An 18,619-nucleotide genomic window follows, 5' to 3' on the forward strand; every position below is an offset into this window, starting at 1 on the left:
TCCCTGAATCGCTGGCGGGGATTTCTGCTCGGTCAGAAAACACACTTGCCACATGAAGGTAATTTTTGTGTGTTTTCTTCCTGGCGGGCTCGGTCAGAGCATAAATTAATTGAGCTGTGTAAACTGTGAAATGTGAGGGTGTCCAATCTCGAGCCCTCTTCTCTTGCTTGGGAGAAGCAGATTTAGGTCAGGCAGATTTGGGGTGGCAGAGAAGCTGGGAGAGCTTGCTCTGGACCGTTAAAGCTGCGCTGTATACCAGCTGGATGGGCTGATAGTGCTTCAAAGCCAGTTATCCTCTTTAGACTTCAGCGTGGATCTGCATAGCAAGAAGCCCTCAATGCACCTCTACCTCTCTGGTGCTTCCAAGTCAGATCTAGGTGACTGTGTTACTGCTTTACTCCACAGTACACCCGATTCTGCATACTGTTTAATAACCTTCTCTCCCGTTGCCAGTATAACACCACATACGATTTAAGAGTGCAACAGCCAAGATTTTGGAAATGAACAATCCTCTGTGAGCTTCTGAAACTTTTTTTTTTCTTCTGTAGACAGCTGTGAACAGTCTCTTTGCCCTCAGCCGTCCATGTCAGAGCAGTGATGCCCAGCATGTCCATGTCCAAGTTTCCCCCAAGCTATCCAAGTTTCACGCTCAGAAGCAGCTCATTATGCGTCAGTAACAGCTAATCGGTGCAGACAGATGAAGTCTGAACACTGGCAGCTTTTGCAGCTGGTGTTCACTTGTCAGATTTGAGGAGTGTAATGCAGTCTCATTCTCAAATATTAGTATGTGACACACAGTGTGTTGCCGGAAAACCCATCAGCTTCCCTACCTTTCTGCCTTTTTCTGCCTCTCAGATTTATCTCGGAAAGAATAATAAAATCAACTGATGAGTAAATCCCTCTCCTTATTCCTGAATCCATCTATTGTTGAGATGCCATTTAATTGTGGGACTCATGCCTTGAGCACCTCTTCCTTTCAGCCTGTGGTGGAGCACTCCTCCTAAGTGGAAGGTGAAAATGAACGTTGTCACCTCTCAATTAAAACCGTGGTGCCAGTTGTTACGTTTGATTTTATCACAGTGTGTTAATACCTTTTGAGTCAGCGATAATGAGCACATAATCCACTCTCAATGCAGAATGCTTTCGGGTGCTGTATTAGTGTGGATTATGAAGCCCAGACACTGATTTACACACGAATGTAAAGGTGGCAGTTTTATCTTGGCAGTGAAACTGATATGCGAGTCTTACATCTTGATAATAAACTGTAGTTTCCTATCAGGCCTGTAGATACCAAAGGAAGTACATTTTTTGATCTTAGGGGCCTGCTTTTGTTTAATTTATTGCTCATGTCTTCTCGCATTTGGAAAACGCACATTTGAAACTTTCAAGTCTTTGAGAATTTTTCTGTTTTTGTGACTGTGATCTTGGTACATACAGCTTTCGTTTAATTTACAAAATATGCTCTTGCTCTTTACGTCATATTGCTTATCTCCACACAGACCACACACTGTGTGTTGTGTGTGTGTGTGTGTGTGTAATGAAAGACAATGGATGATTGATGCACACACAGCATTTACACATCTGTTGTGCTCCTCGGGGGGAGTTTTGAGGGATGCCCAGCCCCTGTAAGCATTACTGGGATGTGGGAAGCTGCAGTTGTGATGCAGTGTGGAAACTGCAACTCTCAAACATAGCTTTCCATGGCATTGCATCATATCTGGGCCTTTTTCTCAGACCACATCAAACAGATCTGTGTAGGCCTGCTTACAGCAAAGGAGCAGCCATCCACTGGGCCGCTGATTGCCCTGAATCATCCCAGCATTCATGTTTTCTGGCATCCCTGAACTGGAAATGTAGCCTAAAATGGATGTGTTGATTGAAGTTTATAAGTTACAAAGATTTAACACAGTTATTTACAGTCAGCAAATAACTTGCTGGGTAAAAACTGACAATAGCGCCAACAGCACAGAAGTCCCCACCTGGAGACCTCCGAGCAAACAGAACCGGTTCAGCTTTCGCCACTTTTCTGAGGTGTTTCATCCAGTGCACTGGAAGTGAACTTTAGTAATAATAATACAAATAACCATTATGTAGCATTTCTGAGCTTTAGGTTTGACTGAAAGCAGAGCTGTTGTTTGTTTTATATTGTTTCATCGGAACCTACTTCAATCTAGCAGCTTCATCAGGGGGCTGAAAAATGGGACCAGCAGATAAGAGCCAAATACTGATTGTTTTTTTTTTTTTTTTTTTTTTTCTGAATGGGCACTTCAGACTGACCCTAAAGTGTGTCGGCCCCAATGAACATAATGTACATGTAAATTCACTTCATGAAAATACCTTTTACAGTGAAGGCATGGATTTAAAGAAAATGCCTGTTTGAGTGCAGGCTGACAGGGAGTCCTAATCATAATTTGTTTTGGCGCCTGCATCCTTTCTGCATATCAGAAAAAGAAGAGATACAAAAGCCACCACCCATTAAAGCCCAACATTTCTGTTTTAGATGTGACAGGGTGACACGTCTTACAGGCCAGCTTGTTTCAAGCCTATTAAACACATAACACAACCTTTTTTTAAGTGTAAGCATTTTCATTTGCCTAAACTGTTTATGTCACCAGTCAGTTCTGTCACTCTGAGTACACATCTCGTTGTGCCACTTCATTCAGCTGATGATAAATTCAGCAGAAAGAAATTGTCACATTAAGGATGCATCTTAATATTGTGTTTCTTTGACTCCTGAGTTGCCGCAGGAATTTATGAAGTGATCTGACAAGACGGGCTGTCTCTGGTTTTATCTCGAGTTTTACTCCGATGGTGATAAAGATGTTGTGATGTGATGAATGCTAAAGCAAGTCAGATGAACTGTTGAGTCACAGAGGAGTGTGTCAGCATGGAGGCTGTAATGTATACCAGAGGGATGGTGTTTGGGGGGGGAGGGAAGGATTTGTGGGATGCGCAGGGTGGTGATGGATGAGGACCGAGCAAAAGAAGGACGAGGCATGAAATAGAATGAGGATGAAGGACAGAGAAGTCCTGGCTGGCTGTGGGGGTGTGGGGGGCGGGACAGAGATGGAGAGACTGAGACTGTAGAAAGAATGAGGGTCAGAGAGAGACCAACCTACTCTCCAAACTGCTGATGTCTGCTACTTTCTGCTGCACTGTGCCTTGTTGCTTAAATTTACATTTACTCCAAGAATATCTGGGGAGTGTATCAGGTGAGTATTCTCCATCAGCTCTTACACATGCAAAGATCAACGCGTCATGAAGAGGAGACTTTAAAGATAAAGGCCTCTGTCAAAGATTTAGGTCAATGAGAGTTGTCCACACGGGAATGATTTTCTTCCCCTGAACAATCTTTTTATTTGTTGTTTCTAAGATTGTCTCCGGAAACACAGCACCCTTTCCGCATGCAGAAAAAGATACAAAATGCTGTAGTACCTATGCCAGGCCTGTATGTGGTGATGTAACCGTGCCATTAAAATACCCCAGGAAAGGGAAGAAAGACGTGGAGCAGGACCATAAAGGTTCCATGAACTGGAAATGCAAAAAGGAAAATCACCAGGATGGAGAATACATCCTGGTCTTTTATTGAATGTTCGAATTAAAATGTGCCATAGACAGTTAAAAATCATGTTTCAAGCCTTTTTTTTTCATTGAGAGAATGATCCTAGAAGAAATGCATTATAATTAGATTATCTAATCATATTCATCAAATCAGGAAACCATGCCTTATCGTTCCATCCTGCTCCAGATTTAAATATTTCTGTCTGCATCACTCTCTCCTACAGTGCTTGGGTGAGCAGAGAAACTGAGACGGAGGATAAAGAGCCTGACATCACGCTGAGATAGGAAAAACTCAGCAGGTGGCGTGATTAGCATTTTTTTTCTCACCTCTTTTCTCATGACTTTAGCCTTTTTCGTATTCTTTACAGTGTCATAGTAATGTAAATGTAATTACTTCATCGTTCATGTTGAAGCCTGGGAAGAACCCTCTCTCGTGCGCTTTTTTTTCAACTTCATCTCTAATGACCTTCCACTGTTTAGCTACACCGGAAGCCCTGCTGTGGATCTGTGAATTACTGCTGCATTGTGGGTAAATGAAGCTTTCGTTCTGGCTGGGAGCTGTCATGATCTGTTTGAGAAATGTGGGATTGAATTCATGCGTGCACAGATGCTTACGTACAGAGCTCTATCTCCTCCTGTCTCTCTCTCTTTCTCTCTCTCACACACACAGACACACACACACTGATGTAAAGGCACAGACATACAGATTCATCCGTCATTGAGTCACACTGAGGGTGGCATCTTAAGGGAAGCAGTGTCCTTTCTGTATTGTACAGTTCATTTATTACTTTCTCTCTTCTCCATTAGTTTATCTGTCACTCCTCATCCGTCCTCGCTCGTACATCCACTGGCGTGTCTCTCTTCCTGATCGTTCTAGTGTGGCCTGACCTTCCTTGGGTCATCTTCCTGTCTTCTGCAGCGCCGGTAGGGGAGAGGGGCCGGCTGTTAGCTGGCCAGACAGATGGCCGGGTTGAGCCTGCATGGGACCGGAGCAAAACCCACCAGCCAAACTGGTAGCAGACAGGAGCACTGTGGGGAGCAGTTTCACCAAACACTGCTGCTCCTCCCATAGTCAAAAAGGCTAATTAGCCACCGTTAAACAGGTATACGGACAGTCCTGCATTTTATTTTAACGCTTTAGCCACAGTCACCGGCATTTTTTATTTATTTATTTTAACAATATATTGTTCAGGAATCTTTGCTGACAGGAGGCTGAGCTGGAAAGGGGTGAAGATGATTCGAGCAGAAAAGTCAAAGCGATGACAAGGAGGTTTGACAGCAGGGGAGGAAGCTACATCTTCCCACTTCTGCTGCGTCAGCTGCCGAGCTTCCACTTGATGCATATCAATAGCGCAGGCCTGATTTATTTCCCTTTAAGTATTTGCTGCGGCCTGTCCGAGGATGTCCCTTTAGCTTGCCGTTCGTATGGCACCTCGCATGAAGTTCACTTTACTCGTGTTTCAAAGGAGGTGAGGAGCACAGCTGTTTGACTCAGCCCCTCTCGAACCAATCCCCCTGCATGCAAATGAACTCCTCTTGCTGACAAATAAAAGCGGGGCCCGTTATCTGAGTGGTCACTTGACAGAGGAAAACTAATCCTGGTGGGACAACAACAGCCGTGCTCCCCTGTAACCGAGCTCCGCGTTTCAGCCCATACGTCAGGTGCTGAGATGAAAGAGAGGCCTGTCTGTGCTACAAGGCTAATTTAAAGGATTATCACCTGTTCTACTAAGGCACATTAATCCTAATCCTTCTTTAACCCCTTTGATCTAAAGTCACAGTGATTTAAGGAGTGGACTGACCTAATCCCCTCACAACATCCACCACAAACAGCTGCTTGATGGCACTGTAGCTTCACGCCACGGTATCCACTGTGCTCCATACAGGAACTTTGTGGGTTCCTTTACTATTCCGTTTGTTGCTCTGCATATGGATTGAGTTATTACCAAATCCTTTTGTGCATCGCTCCTTGCTTGCCTCTTCAAGAGTTCTAATTCCCAGTTGATGTGCTCTCTCAGGATTAGATTAGCAAAGGCAGGAAGAGCTGTCATCGGCATAATAAGACTCGAGCATTAAGGTATTAGTGTGATAATTGATGAAAAAATTATCAAAGCAAACGCTGACAGTTTCTGCTGTAGTCTGCCTTTGATGCAGCCATACGTTTCTTTTTAATTAATCTATATTTTAAATGTCACACTAACTGAAGGAGACGTGACAGAAGTCTGTAGATGTAAACATTTACTGTTATTTGCTAATAATTGTTGTCTGTTCAAGAGATAATCTGTCCTAAATTGCCACTTTAATGCTTTAATGTGCTTATTATGATTACCAGATTGTGGCGTTCGTCTGAGTGTGTGTGGGTGGGTACCACATGGATACATTCGATATGAGAGGGAAAGCAAACAGAGACTGTGGGAGAATTTAGACAGACTTGGTGTGGTGGTGACGGTGGGAAGAAAGGTAATTGAAAAAGAGAGGAATAAGTTTGGTTTGGGGGGTTTTCTAAATGAGGGACTGGAGATGGGCGGATCTGACCGCAGCGTGCTTTTGTGCGTGTGTGTTTGTATTCGTGGAAACAGATAGACACAAACACATCTGAGCACACTGACCCGTTTCCATCTCTGTGTTTGGCGTATGGAGAGCGCAGGACCACACAGGATCTCTGCCTCATGCGTCGGAGTATGTGGCAACGCTATTATTATTGATCCTGCCGCAGACGTCAAACCCCAGCGCCTATGTTACTGCCGCTCTGATTGAAACAATATGCTGCAGCCTGTTTCATCCATGTCCAAAACCACTGAATTATTAAACACAACTCTGAAGCAAAGGTCTCTCGCTTTGCTTAATGTCGTAACACAAATCTACTGGTAAGTGCCTCCAGGGGATAAACAAGCCTTTCTTCATTAGTGTGATTGGAAGGAGAAAAAGAAAGAGGAGGAAAAATTAGGGGATAGGACTTAAGAGAATAAGGAGATTGTAATCATATGGCTTAATCAGACATGAAGATGTGAAGAATCACTGATTAAACTGTAAAATAAAGCTTTAAAAATAAATGATTATCACACTCTTTCACGCATAGTGCAGAAAAGGGGGTTGAGGCTAAAATGGTGCTTTTTGGGCACACCGGGCCATAATGGAAACGTTTACTCTCCCGAGGCCTTTGTGAAATTGTTTATGAATGGATGCACGGTTGTTCTGCTGTGTAGATGTGCCATTCAGTGACTTTAACCCTCAAAGCACAAATTCACTCTATTTCACGCATGACATAGCTTAGCAGTTCAGCTTTATGATTAGCTCTTCAGCCGCAGAATCTTTTTAACGCAATTATTACACGCTCCATTTATTGATTACCAGTAGAATTTGTTTGTTTCTTCAGAGAGTGAGAATTAGAAACACTAGCAAGTTTGTATTGGTGAAAATAGGTTTGGTCGGTATTTGTTTTTTATAGTATTTGTATGTATTAGGACAAAAAAAAAAAAGACTTCGGCAGGCTCTACAGATAAAATAATGGTTGCTTTATCTGCAAAAAGCACACATCTGAATGATCTCATTAGCACAGATGGTACGTTGGATTGAACTATTTATATAAATAAATACAGAGCCTCTCCATCAGAGTAATCCAGATACAACTCAGTAGAGACCCATTAGGAGTAATTCATGAAAGTCAGCTAGTTTTTCTTCATTGATCTCATCATAGGCAAAGAAAAGAGTGCATCACTCAGAAAGAGCTAAAAGTGTGTAAAGCTTTTGGAAGTGAAGGCTCACAGAGGTTTAATGCTGAGACAGACCAATAACTACAGATATGACTCAAAAGAACAGACAATGGCTTCACTGGACAATCTTATTGAAAACCTAGTTTCACTTCCAAACAAAACAGATATTTGGCCCTTTTATGCTACTCTGGATTTCTTAAAAGCTGTTTTTTACATTTATTTTTTATTTCATTCATTAATTTATTTATTTTTGTTAAAGATTTCTGTCTGTGTTCTTACAAAAACACTGAAATACCCTTGTCGGGAAAAAGTTCAAAGTTCAAAGTTTGGTTCAAAATTCTCCCAAAACCTTACTTTTATTTTTTAATACCTGCTACAGTTTTCTCCCATTTATTAGTATTTTCAGCACACAATCGAAGTTTAATGGCAAAAAGTTCACAATAAGGCGAGCCAGATGGAGAAAACTGATTCAAACAGCTCCAGTTTTGCATCCAGTGACAGTGGGCGTGCTCAAAATGGGCTCATTGTTTCTGACAAACTATCTCTTTCGTCCGTTTGTTTAGTTTATAGCCGTTTCTCGACCACACACTGTCCATATTAATAAAGACAGACTTTTTATATCGATGGTGCTGAGGCTGTGAGAGGATCAGCCTGATCAGAAAGTCTTGTCAGTTCAAAGGTTTACTCAACTCCCGGCGGTCACGGCTGGTTAGGTGCTAACTATTTGACAAAACTGGACTTCAAAAGTGTCCAGAATATCCCTTTAAGTCTCTTTCGGGCCTGTCAATTTCATAATGTCGCTGTGACTTTCAGAATGTTTTTTTTAATGCCATCCAGCGACTCCCTTTCTTGTTTCTTCTCTCTTGTCTTTGTCACCAAGTCTGAATCTTAGCTGGGCAGCGTGTTAATTTTTTCAACATGGCTGCCATTTTTCTTTTAATTTCGGACATTCTCACCTTCATATTTGAGACGGTGTTTATTTCAGTCATTTAACTTTGGAGAAAGATGGAGATGCTGCCTTCTTCCTGCAGCAGGAAACACTTTAAGCTCTAAACCTGAGCCTCAGTATGTGGGAAAGATCCTCTGGGATGCAGCTGATAACTTGAAGCCATCTTGGACTCTTTCGTAGGCGACTTGTCTTTTTCAAAAACATGACTAAGCAGTGACCGGAACATTATGCATGTATCGGTGTGGTTTTTATGCTTTCAGCTGCTCTCTGTCACTGATACTTTCACAGTTTGAAACGTGAAGGGTGAAAGTAGACATCGTTGTTGTCATGGTTACAGTAATAATAACTGGTGTAAGATGGCCACAACAGCCACGGTAGAGCTGAATGTTATGATGACCCCTCCAGTCATGCTGAGCTACTCCCTTTTTACTCTGTAACATCACACACAACTTCCTTTTTCACTCCCAAAAGGCAAAACTCATAAAAAAAGTGGTTTGCTACAAGGCTTTGTTACATCAGTGTAAAAAAAAAAACCAAACAAACAAAAAAACAAGACATTTTTTTAACGTAATGAGAGCAAATTATGCCTTTTTGTTTTACTGTCCGTTTTATTTTTCCTTCCTTGATACACGTTTTGTTGTAGTTTGTAAGAAATAAAAATTGCAGCAGGTTTGAAAACGTAGCAAATCCAGAATTGGGAAACCTGCAAATTGCACCTACAAGACTGATGGCGGCTTTCAGCACAAGAGCCGAAGCCGGGTTTGTGTATTGGTGAGCCAATCTTTTGCTTTGCTCCACCAGCTTTCACCAGTGTAATCTTATTTCTTCTCAGTCTTTATATTGCTGAATGTGATGTGACACGAAATGAGATCGTCTGCCTGCAGCGCGTATTGCTGAGCGTGCACTCTGCTGACCAACAGAGGCTGAACTGAGAGCGCTCTAAAAATGTAAAAGATATTTACTCTTCACACTTGAGAGGACAGCTTTCTAATATTTACATCAAACTTATCGCATTGTTTGAAGTGCTTATTAGGCTACACGGCGAGTAGTGAATCCGCCGGCTGAGTGTTTGACTCTGCTCTGCCATGAGACTTCGCTCAAGATGAATCATTCTGCTCCCTATGGACAAGACCCTGCAAACAAATACAATTTGGAATGGTTTTCAGGGCTTATAAGATCAGCCGTTGCTTGGGGCACGTTGGGTGGTCAGTGCATGTGACCCTCTCATAGTGGAGCCCCGTAACCCCCATCCATTCTTATTAGAGGGCAGTCATCAGGGACAGCAGCCGGAGTGACACGGTCCCAGCTGGGTTTCCCTGGAGAAAACGGAGTGGAGCGCAGGGAGCGATCCCCACGGTGCACTGAGGTGTGTGTGTGTGTTGTTCTCTGCAGATAGGACTCTGTGACTCTGAGATATGCACAGGCTCATTAATTAGAGGCTCTCATTATCCCCCCTCAGGCTCCAGACACTTAATCAACACCAAGCTCCAGCTAAGACACAACGAAACACTCACACACTCACACACACACCCAAATACTCGCTGATGCTCGCCCATCTCACATACTCCACAGCAGGCTAAATTCTGACACAACATCATCTACCAAAACAGCTCTGTTAAAAGAGGTGAATGAATGAATGCTGATGAGGGCTATTTGTTTTCAGTGATGTACAGCACAACAGAGTGCAGGGTGTCATTGCTGTTTAACACTTTCATTGTTATGGTGTTGTTAAGCCCTTCAGAACAGATTTATCCTGCCGCCATGTCCTTCTGTGGAGGCAATCTATCAAATACTGTAAATAATATTCATACGTTATAAATGTTGATGCTTGAAATAAATGTAATTAGTTTTCCCCCCTTCATAAATGATGGAATTCTGTAGTATTTTTGCCATTTTAAATAAGCGTGTGGCTATCAGACCTTACAGATTACCAGCAAGCCTGTTGGTGTTTTTCTGTTTTTTTGTAACAGGTGTATTTATTTTACCGTGTGATTTTTTTTTTTCTGTCCATTTGACACACGGGGTTCACGCCTGGGTGTTGTTCCGTGGGATTTATTGCCTTGAAACTCCCGTCCTTGTAATTAAAAGGCCCGTGTTTATCCAAACGGGGAACGGATAGTGCACAAAGATGCTCTGTCGTGGCTTAGAAAGCGAGAAACTGCGTGGTAATTAATTACCCCCCTGACATTCAGGAGGGCTTTCTGAGTGTTACTCTTTGATGGAGTTTCAGGAAAAAGAAAAAATCTTTTTGACAGTTTAATCTTCTTCCCAAACATCCTCTGCTACAGGATGATGCGCGCAATCAAACGTGCAGCTTTGTGCAAAAGTGAACGAGATGGTTTCAGGAAAGAAGCTTTTAGTGAGACATTAAACTCCACACAACTGCCTGTAAGTTGACTTTAGTAAAAGGATATTTCAGGCGTTGTGATGTGGGACTCTGTGGAAAAGTTGTAAACAACTATTAAAAATCATAATACCAAAAAAGGTTATGATCAATTCATATCTTACCTGTTGTAGTTAGTTCTTTGAGTGACCTCGGGTTGGAGAAATGGAGTTAAAATCCAACTGGTCAGACGAGCTAACGGCTTGTCTGAGTTTCAGCTGAGATCAAAATGGACTGCTGCCATCTTAAAACTACCAAAATTTTACAGTGGTTCACGCAAACGGTATTTTATAAACTACTTTTTTACACTTTACGCTGCAGTCAACTTTGCACTATTCCCATTTACAAGGGATTCTATGGATATTTACAAGTGCACAGCGGCAGGATTAGCAGCCTGGGGACATTTCAGGCAGTAATTTCATAACATCTCTGCAAGAATAACCATCTAATGTGAAGTTAATGGTGACGTAAAGGTTTATTAAACAGTGTTTGCATAAACCAATATGTAATAGAGCTATTTTAAGACTGCAACAATTCACTTTGGTCTAGGCCCTACTCAAATTAGCTGTTAGCTTATAAGTCAGAAACCCGTTCTCCAAATTGAGGCAGTTTCTAAGAGCTAATGATTCTGCCAAACTCCTCTTCAGAATGTCCAACTTAATCCTTCATATGTGCTGGAGTTCTTGTGTGCAGTTCTACTACTGCCTCTGCTCACTTCACTCGAAAGTGTGTGTTTTCTAGAAAAATGTAATATTTAAAGGGCATTTTACAAGAACCGTTTTACGAGTGAGTGAAGCAGTAGCAGTGGCACTCCTACTATGGTGACTCCAAAACTTATTTTCCTTCTCTTTACTCAGGGAGACTATTCTCTTTCGTCTGCAGTATTTGCAATAACTTCATGGAAACAAAATACAGTATTTTTTGGCAGGTGACAGAAACACTGGGTGTTGGGGCCGTCTTTGTATTATTGCAGCTGTCTGACTTACTCTCGAGCAAAACTAAACTTCAAAGCCCCGCTTCACTCGGCAGACGGCGATCAGAACGTACGGCGGGGACATTTTTGAGGGCGTGATTGGCAAGAACAAGAAAAAGAAGCGCAAACTTTTAAACGGCTCCACGTTGTGGAAAATGAAAGAGGGAGGTTTTTTGTTTCCCTCCGAAGGCCGGAGTCTGATTTCCTGTGCGGCCGTGATTGGGAAAGCAGAGGCACACACGGGGAGGCTGACTCTGTGTGGAGATGCCAGATGACGGGCTTCACTACGACGGCGCTGTTGCTTAACAGCACACTGAAGTGGCCTTTGATTGGACCTCAGAGGTGCCTTTTACAAAACAACCTCTTGTGTAAATCTATTTTTTTTTTCAACGGTGCAAATTCAATATCCAAGTGTGTGGTTAAAACAGACTTGTGAAAAAACTCCATAATACCGTAGCTCGAGCTTTTAAATAAATAGAAAAAAAGAAAAGTGCAAATATTGGTACTGTATTCTAAAAACACACAAGCCCCCATCCTCTTTATGTGCTCTGAGCACAGTGCCAGCTGTGTATGCGGAGATATTGTCAAACATTTGTTCCTGTTCGTTCATGTGGATCACCAAGTGGACTGTGCATGCTCAGCAGGAGTTTGTCCATAAGGCCATATGTGAGCGTGGCCTCTCCTCCGCCTCGCTTTTTGTCATCCGAGTGACCCCGAGATGCACTACAGACCACGCTGACCCCTGAGAGACTCCAGCTTATTGACCAGCTCACAGCTCCATAGAGTCCATTACCTAAACCAATTTAAATCTCTTTTGTTGTAGCATTTTTTTTTATTGACCATTTCTCTAATTCACTTTTCTTTGATTTTGCGGGAAGGTCTTTTAAATAAGGAATTTGACTGAAAACAGCGCTGTCACGTATCCGCTGATAGTTTTTGTTTTTCCATCACCGCTAGATTTATTTTGAATTATAGTAGCCGTTCTGCTTCAAAACTATTTTCCTTCTGTGACTGTGGCAGTCATTGTGGTGAGCGGGTTCTTACCAGATCAGCCTTGTGCTCTGTTTTCAATTCTGTTGTGCACAAAAAAAAAAAAAAAAAAAACGCTCTTTTTTTTTAAAAAATATGCGAGAGCTGCAATATTTTCTCAGTCCCGTTAAACGACGTCTAATAAAAATCTCTGGTAATGTTATGCATCTGATGGTAGTGTATGGTAAAATATTGCACAGTAAACTGGCAGAGGCAAACCGGGAAAACGAACATGAGCTTTATAGGTGTCGCTAGCATCCAAGGTTCTCCCTCCTTTGTGAGTTGTGCTTTTTTTTTTGTGCAAAAATTCAATCACTATTTTCCACAAGGAATAACCAAGGACAGCTTCAATTGACAGAGACCAAAGCAGCGTGGAGCTGCCATAGTAGACCGTGTTGTTATTTGAATCTATTCAACTAATTAAAACCCATTTAAACTGGGATAAACTTGTGCACCGCATGTCTTACAGAGCGGCAGTGCTCATCTGTTTTTATTATGTTATCACTTGCTGTCAAAGGTGAAGCGACAATATTAGTTTTGCCCTTGTGTTCGTTTGTCTGTACCCCTAGTCAAATATCTCATGAACCAGTGGATGGATTGGACTGAAATGAATGGATGGCAATCTACAATCGATTAACCTTTGGTTTCAGTCATATTTAAGATGGCTGCCACAGCTAAGGTACCTCAGAAAACACAAAAATAACTACAACTAAGCCAGTTTTGCAGATACTGAGCTTAGATTTGGCGTCCTAGTAGCTGAGACTTATCCCTTACACGTACTCCAAGCGTTAACGGATCGAGCGAGATCTGTTTTTAAAACTTTGGCTGTTTGTTAGCAAAATGTCATGAACCACTGATTGGGTTTGAATGAAACTTTGAGAAAACAGTCATTGGACGTACATTTACAAATGATTAAGTTATGTTTTCTGTAGTGGTGGTTTGTTTGTCTGTTTGTCCGTCTGTTAGCGAGGTTACCTAAAAACTAATGCACAGATTTCAATGACATTTTCAGGAAATGTTGAGGCTCACCACACTTTGGTGGTGATCCGGATCTGAATCTGGATCGGATTGTTTGTTTTTTAATGACACTGCGGCATTAGCGAAGGTTTGCGCTCGCTGAGTGCTTCTGGTTAAACCTTAGTGTCGGCCCAATTCAAGATGGCTGCCACAGCTGATTGATCACAGGAAACACAAAATGACTCATTCAGGTTTACAGACATTGATGTTATTTTTTTTTTTTTTGGGGGGGGGGGGGTAGCAGCTGAGAGTCAACCCTAAAATACTTTATCAAATCGCCCCCAAATGAGTTTAACTCCTTCTCCTCTCATTCTAAGATCATCTTAGTTTAACCCTTTGGTGTAAAAGTCAGTGCGTGATAAGCATTTCTCTGTGGCTGTTTAAGCATCTCTGGTATGAACTCTTTGCAAGGTCATATGCATGCTTTTTAAGGAGTCTTGTTTGTCTTGCAGTCACTGGAAAAAGCCTAAACAAGAGTTTGCTGGATACATATTTTGGTTGGGGTGTTTTTGTTCCAGTATTTGAATGAAGCTAGATTTCAGCCTGGAGCCGTTTGGTGACATCCGTCCTTGTCCTGTAGCTGAAGTCCCAGCTCTCAGTCTCAGGACCTGGGGACCTGGGGACTTGGGGACCTGGGGACCTGAGGACCTGGGGAACAACGCACCGGGGCTCAGCCCGTCAGCTCGGTGCGTAAAACGTAAAGCGCACTTTTTTTTTTTTTTTTGGCAAGTTGTTGCGCCGGCGGCGCTATGACCCAGCTCCCTTCTACCTCCTCGGCTCCTCTCTGCTCCAAGTCTTTAAACTGTGAGGCTGAAGGAGCGGAGGGGAGGAAGTCACCAAAGAGCTGGAGTCCAATTTGTTGCTATTGCAGGAATCAGGGTTTCCTTCCAGCTCCGCGCACAAGATTCCAGGGATTTTTTTCTTTCTTTTTGGTCCCTGTTTCTCTTTTGTAAACGTGTTTGTTCCAGCTCCTTCCCGTGAATGTAATCTGTCTGGCTTGTCTCCGCCGGGAATCCGTTTGACTGTTTCTGCTGCTCGGACTTCCAAAAAAGTATCCATCGGCTGCTCGGAGAGCGGAATTTGATCACTGTGGTGGCTTTTTTCCGCACGCAAGTTCGTCTTCCTGACTCGGGGAGGACAGAGCCCCGGACATGTAGTTTGTCCGTCTTGGACTAACGGTGTACAGCCCGCTTACAGACACTACTGCATTTTTCTTTTTTCCTTGGGAAGAAAAAAAAAGTTAAAACATATTCAGCGCTCCTTCTCCGTTGAGCGGCTCGGTTCTGATTGAGGTGAGGAGGACCCCGACTTTGGATCTTTCTTTTTTATTATTATTATTATTATTTATTTATTTTGACGCGCAGGAAACCTTTCACCCAAATCTTGCCAGCTGACGCCGTCGTCTCCTCTCCAAGTTGAGCCGTGGATTTAACCGCTGTGTGGTTTGTGTGACTGCGCTGTCGCCCCTCAGAACTGCCGCAAAGCTGAGACTCGCGCACGATCACCACCACCACCACCATCATCATCATGCAGCGCTTCTTCATGGAGGAAATCTGCAGCGGGATCCAGGGAAGTGGGGAGGCAGCATGACTTGCGCTCTGGATTTCTTTGACTCTACCTTCCACTCTCATATATAGCCCGAGATATTAATGCTGTTCCATTTTGGTTTACAAATATGATGAAATGGCAGCCCCGGAAGAAGGTGAGTCTGATTATTATTATTTTTTTTTATATATGAAGTTGTGGCCGGAAATAATCTGACTGTAGCAGATCACAAGTTGGAAAGAGGAGGGTCTCTCACAGACTGCTGCTCTCTCTGTTTGTTTCAGTAATCAGGATTAATCATAACTAATAAACTATACTTAACCGTGCCCAGAAGCAGCTGTTAACTATAAATAAGCTGCTGTTTGATTAGCTCTTACTGTTTGTGTTTATTTGGCCCATTTTATCCGACTTATAAGGATTTGAAGGAATGTTGCTCTACATAAAGGCTTTTCTGGTCACCATTAGCAAAGTGAACAGCCCATATCATAGAAAATGATGGCTTTGGCCTGTGAGCTGACAGGATTGGTCTGTCCTGTACTTTTATTTAGCATCAGAGAGTAAAAACAGGCTAAATCAACACCGAACTAACCAAGACATCAGTGATTAATGCATCTGGGAAGGAGCTTGTGGATTTGAAACTAGTGTGTAAATGAGGAATAACTTTGTCAGATTTAAAAAAGGCACAATCTACATCTAAAAGTTTCAGAATGAGCTGAAGCAGTTTTTCCTCAAAATAGCTTTTTTTTTTCTTAGATGTGTCTCGGTTTCGTTTTTCCATAATTTGACATACATTTTCCCTTTAAGTCTGTCTTGTTGTTTCTGTCTCCTGTTTCTCGGCTTTAGAAGCCTCCGGGTATTACAGCATGGAAAATATTTGAAAATTCATCTGGGGTCTATAAAAAATTGGTAGCACAAGAAAAGGTCTCGCTCCATTGCATTATTTCTGCCACCGCTAGGGGGCACCTGTCTGACGAGAAACAGCCCGCATGTTACAGGAGGCTTCAACCTGATCCTGAATTAAAAGAGAAAATGAACAGATTAGTGACTCATTATTTCATCTGTTAACCAGTCTTCTTAACTTTTCTTGTCACCACAGCATTAACGTGGACAGGATGATTTTTTTCCCTCATGGCCCAGATTTTACTTTATTTTTTTCTTTTACTGCCGAAACACGATCGTGATGATGTTGCTTGTGTGTTAAACACAGTTCATCATAAAAGAGCACTATTGATCAATGCCAGAAACAATGAGACCGCTACTGCTGATGCTGGTAACAGGCCTTCATTGTGAGTGAACCACAGGGTGCTGGATGCCTCTGAATTAATGCGTCTATGATGGTTTTTTTTTTTTTTGAGCATCAGGTATTAATAATATGTATAATCCCATCCTGAAAGATGATCTGAAAGTTAATCATCAGAACCGAGCTTCTTTGTGTTTGAATTAGCAAAAGAAATCTGGTGCTGTGAGCACGTCCTAATGATTTCCACAGCTGTGCCGTGTGTCTGCCAGAGCCATCCACGAGACCCCCCTTTGAGGTCTGAAAGCCTTTCCTCGCCGCAGGAACTGGTTTCTGGTCCGGCAGCAGTGTGCTCAGGTTGAAAATGCCTCGAAAGTAGTGCCGGCTGTCCCCACGTTTTGAGAGCCGCCACTGAGCGGAGCACATTGGGTCGGCCTCTTTTGGTGGCTCCCATCAAGAAGCAGAATGGTTTCGTGTGATATTGATTAATTAACCTGTTGGTGACGCTGGATGCATATGTATAAGCGCGCACACTTGGAGCAGAAAACACAGACCCACAGGGCAGTGCTCAATATTTTGAATTACTTGCTATGCACACAGCGTTTGTATGTGCGTTTGTGCATGTCTGACATTGTCCCTTCACCCTGATATCTGGTACACTGCCAAGGATGTCCTCTGACTAAGATATTGCAAACAGCAGGAAGGAGACCAGAATAAAAAAAACAGCTCTCGGTCTCCGCAAGCAATTTTCTTTATGATGTCATCCTTGCTTTGGAAAATGCACACACGCAATACATCACAAAAGATCCTTGATTTTTTTTTCTCCCCCCCTGTTATTTCTTCTTTATCAGCTTCCGAATCCGTCTCTGGACTACGTTCGCAAAGCATTCTGAATCAATAGGAGGTGTAGGAGATTCATATCGATTCAGTCTGAGTGTCCAGTCCACCTCCTCATAATGGATTACACGAATGAGTCCAAATTCTGAATGCCGAATGCCGAACGCTGAACAGACGACAGCAATTCCCTGCTTGCTGCGGGCCGAAACCCTGTCTGTTCTGGAGAGGAGATTGGGAGTGAAATGGGTTGTTCACTTGTTGTTCTGACCGACTGAGCTGACCAAGAGAGACACTCTGACGATGTGAAAAACGTAGAAGAATGAGCCTTTTCTCTTTCACGGACATGGGTTGTTAGGATTAAGTGACGCTCAGCGCTGCTTCAAAGAACTTCTTTTTTTCGTTATTTGAAGCCAGGTGCAACAGCATGCAGCTCCTCTCAATTAAAAGCGTATAAGACTCAAAGAAACGAGGCTGCTTAAGTATCCAGCTGTGCCAGTCAAAGACCTTTTTGGTTGTGTTGCATTTTAAAAAGAAAGCAATGTAAGCATTAAAAAAAAAAACATGGGCAAAGGTGAGTCAGTGAGTCAGGTGAGGAATAGTCAACAGCTTGTTATGAGCTTCATGGCTAAAATTGTTCTGACTGAAGTATGTTTGAGCAAGGTTTGAACATTAAATACAAATTCCAGTTCATTGAAAGTTTCATTTTCTTGTTTGCAGACTCATTTTGCTGAAAGCCATTACTATTATTGTTATCATTAATTTTTTTGCTGCTCAAATTCTCAACACGAAGGTTACGTCAACACGAAGGCAGTGTCATATTACAGCATCAGGCTCTGCATTTCGTGTTCACATTGGACTTTGTGGCAGTGTGACCGAGTCAGAGGGAAGTCTCTATTTGCTCTGCGTGGTCACGCAAAGATGTTTTGTGAGTTTCAGACAGTTGATGCTAGATCTTCTCAGCTAAGCGGATCAGGATGGTCCGCTCAGGTTTCTGTGGCCAAACACTTCCTGGGAACTCTCAGTTTTATCATCTGGTGTTGCAGTCTTCCATTCCTGACTGTCTTCATTGGCTTTTTACAGCTGGGATTGGTTTTTTTTTTTCCATGTTGCTTTTCCTCTTTGAATTTTTTTTTGTTTTTATTATTTATGAGCTCCCTGATGGGGAGTTGAGAGGTATTTCTAGCCCCAGTGCTTCGTCAGTCCTTGTGACGTCTCATGGCTGACAGCAGCACAACAGGTTTAGGAATCCATTTACAGCAGGAGGAAAAAGGCATCTGAATGTGAAGAGCAGTGCCGGAAGAAACACATCTGAGGGGAGAAAACACTGGTAAAGCTGTTAGTGGTGTAAAGGGAAGGAGGGGGGAAGGGGGGAAGG

General features: G+C 42.6%; 1 protein-coding gene across 4 annotated transcripts in view; it reads left to right on the plus strand.

The window, feature by feature from the left end:
- ttc28 (tetratricopeptide repeat domain 28) overlaps nucleotides 1-18,619 on the plus strand; it is a 189,436-nt gene that overhangs the window by 49,652 nt on the left and 121,165 nt on the right. Inside the window, exon 1 of one of the 4 annotated variants that reach the window (XM_017417281.3) lies at nucleotides 14,408-15,327. The exons of the other annotated variants lie outside the window; for them this stretch is intronic. Within the exon in view, the coding sequence (XP_017272770.1) occupies nucleotides 15,301-15,327 (27 nt within the window). The 5' untranslated portion in view covers nucleotides 14,408-15,300. Of the gene's footprint in view, nucleotides 1-14,407; nucleotides 15,328-18,619 lie in introns of those variants that run through there. 4 annotated transcript variants of the gene reach the window in all.

The sequence above is a fragment of the Kryptolebias marmoratus genome, linkage group LG1 (assembly GCF_001649575.2).
Source record: "Kryptolebias marmoratus isolate JLee-2015 linkage group LG1, ASM164957v2, whole genome shotgun sequence".
In the NCBI taxonomy this organism is placed as follows: Eukaryota; Metazoa; Chordata; class Actinopteri; order Cyprinodontiformes; family Rivulidae; genus Kryptolebias; species Kryptolebias marmoratus.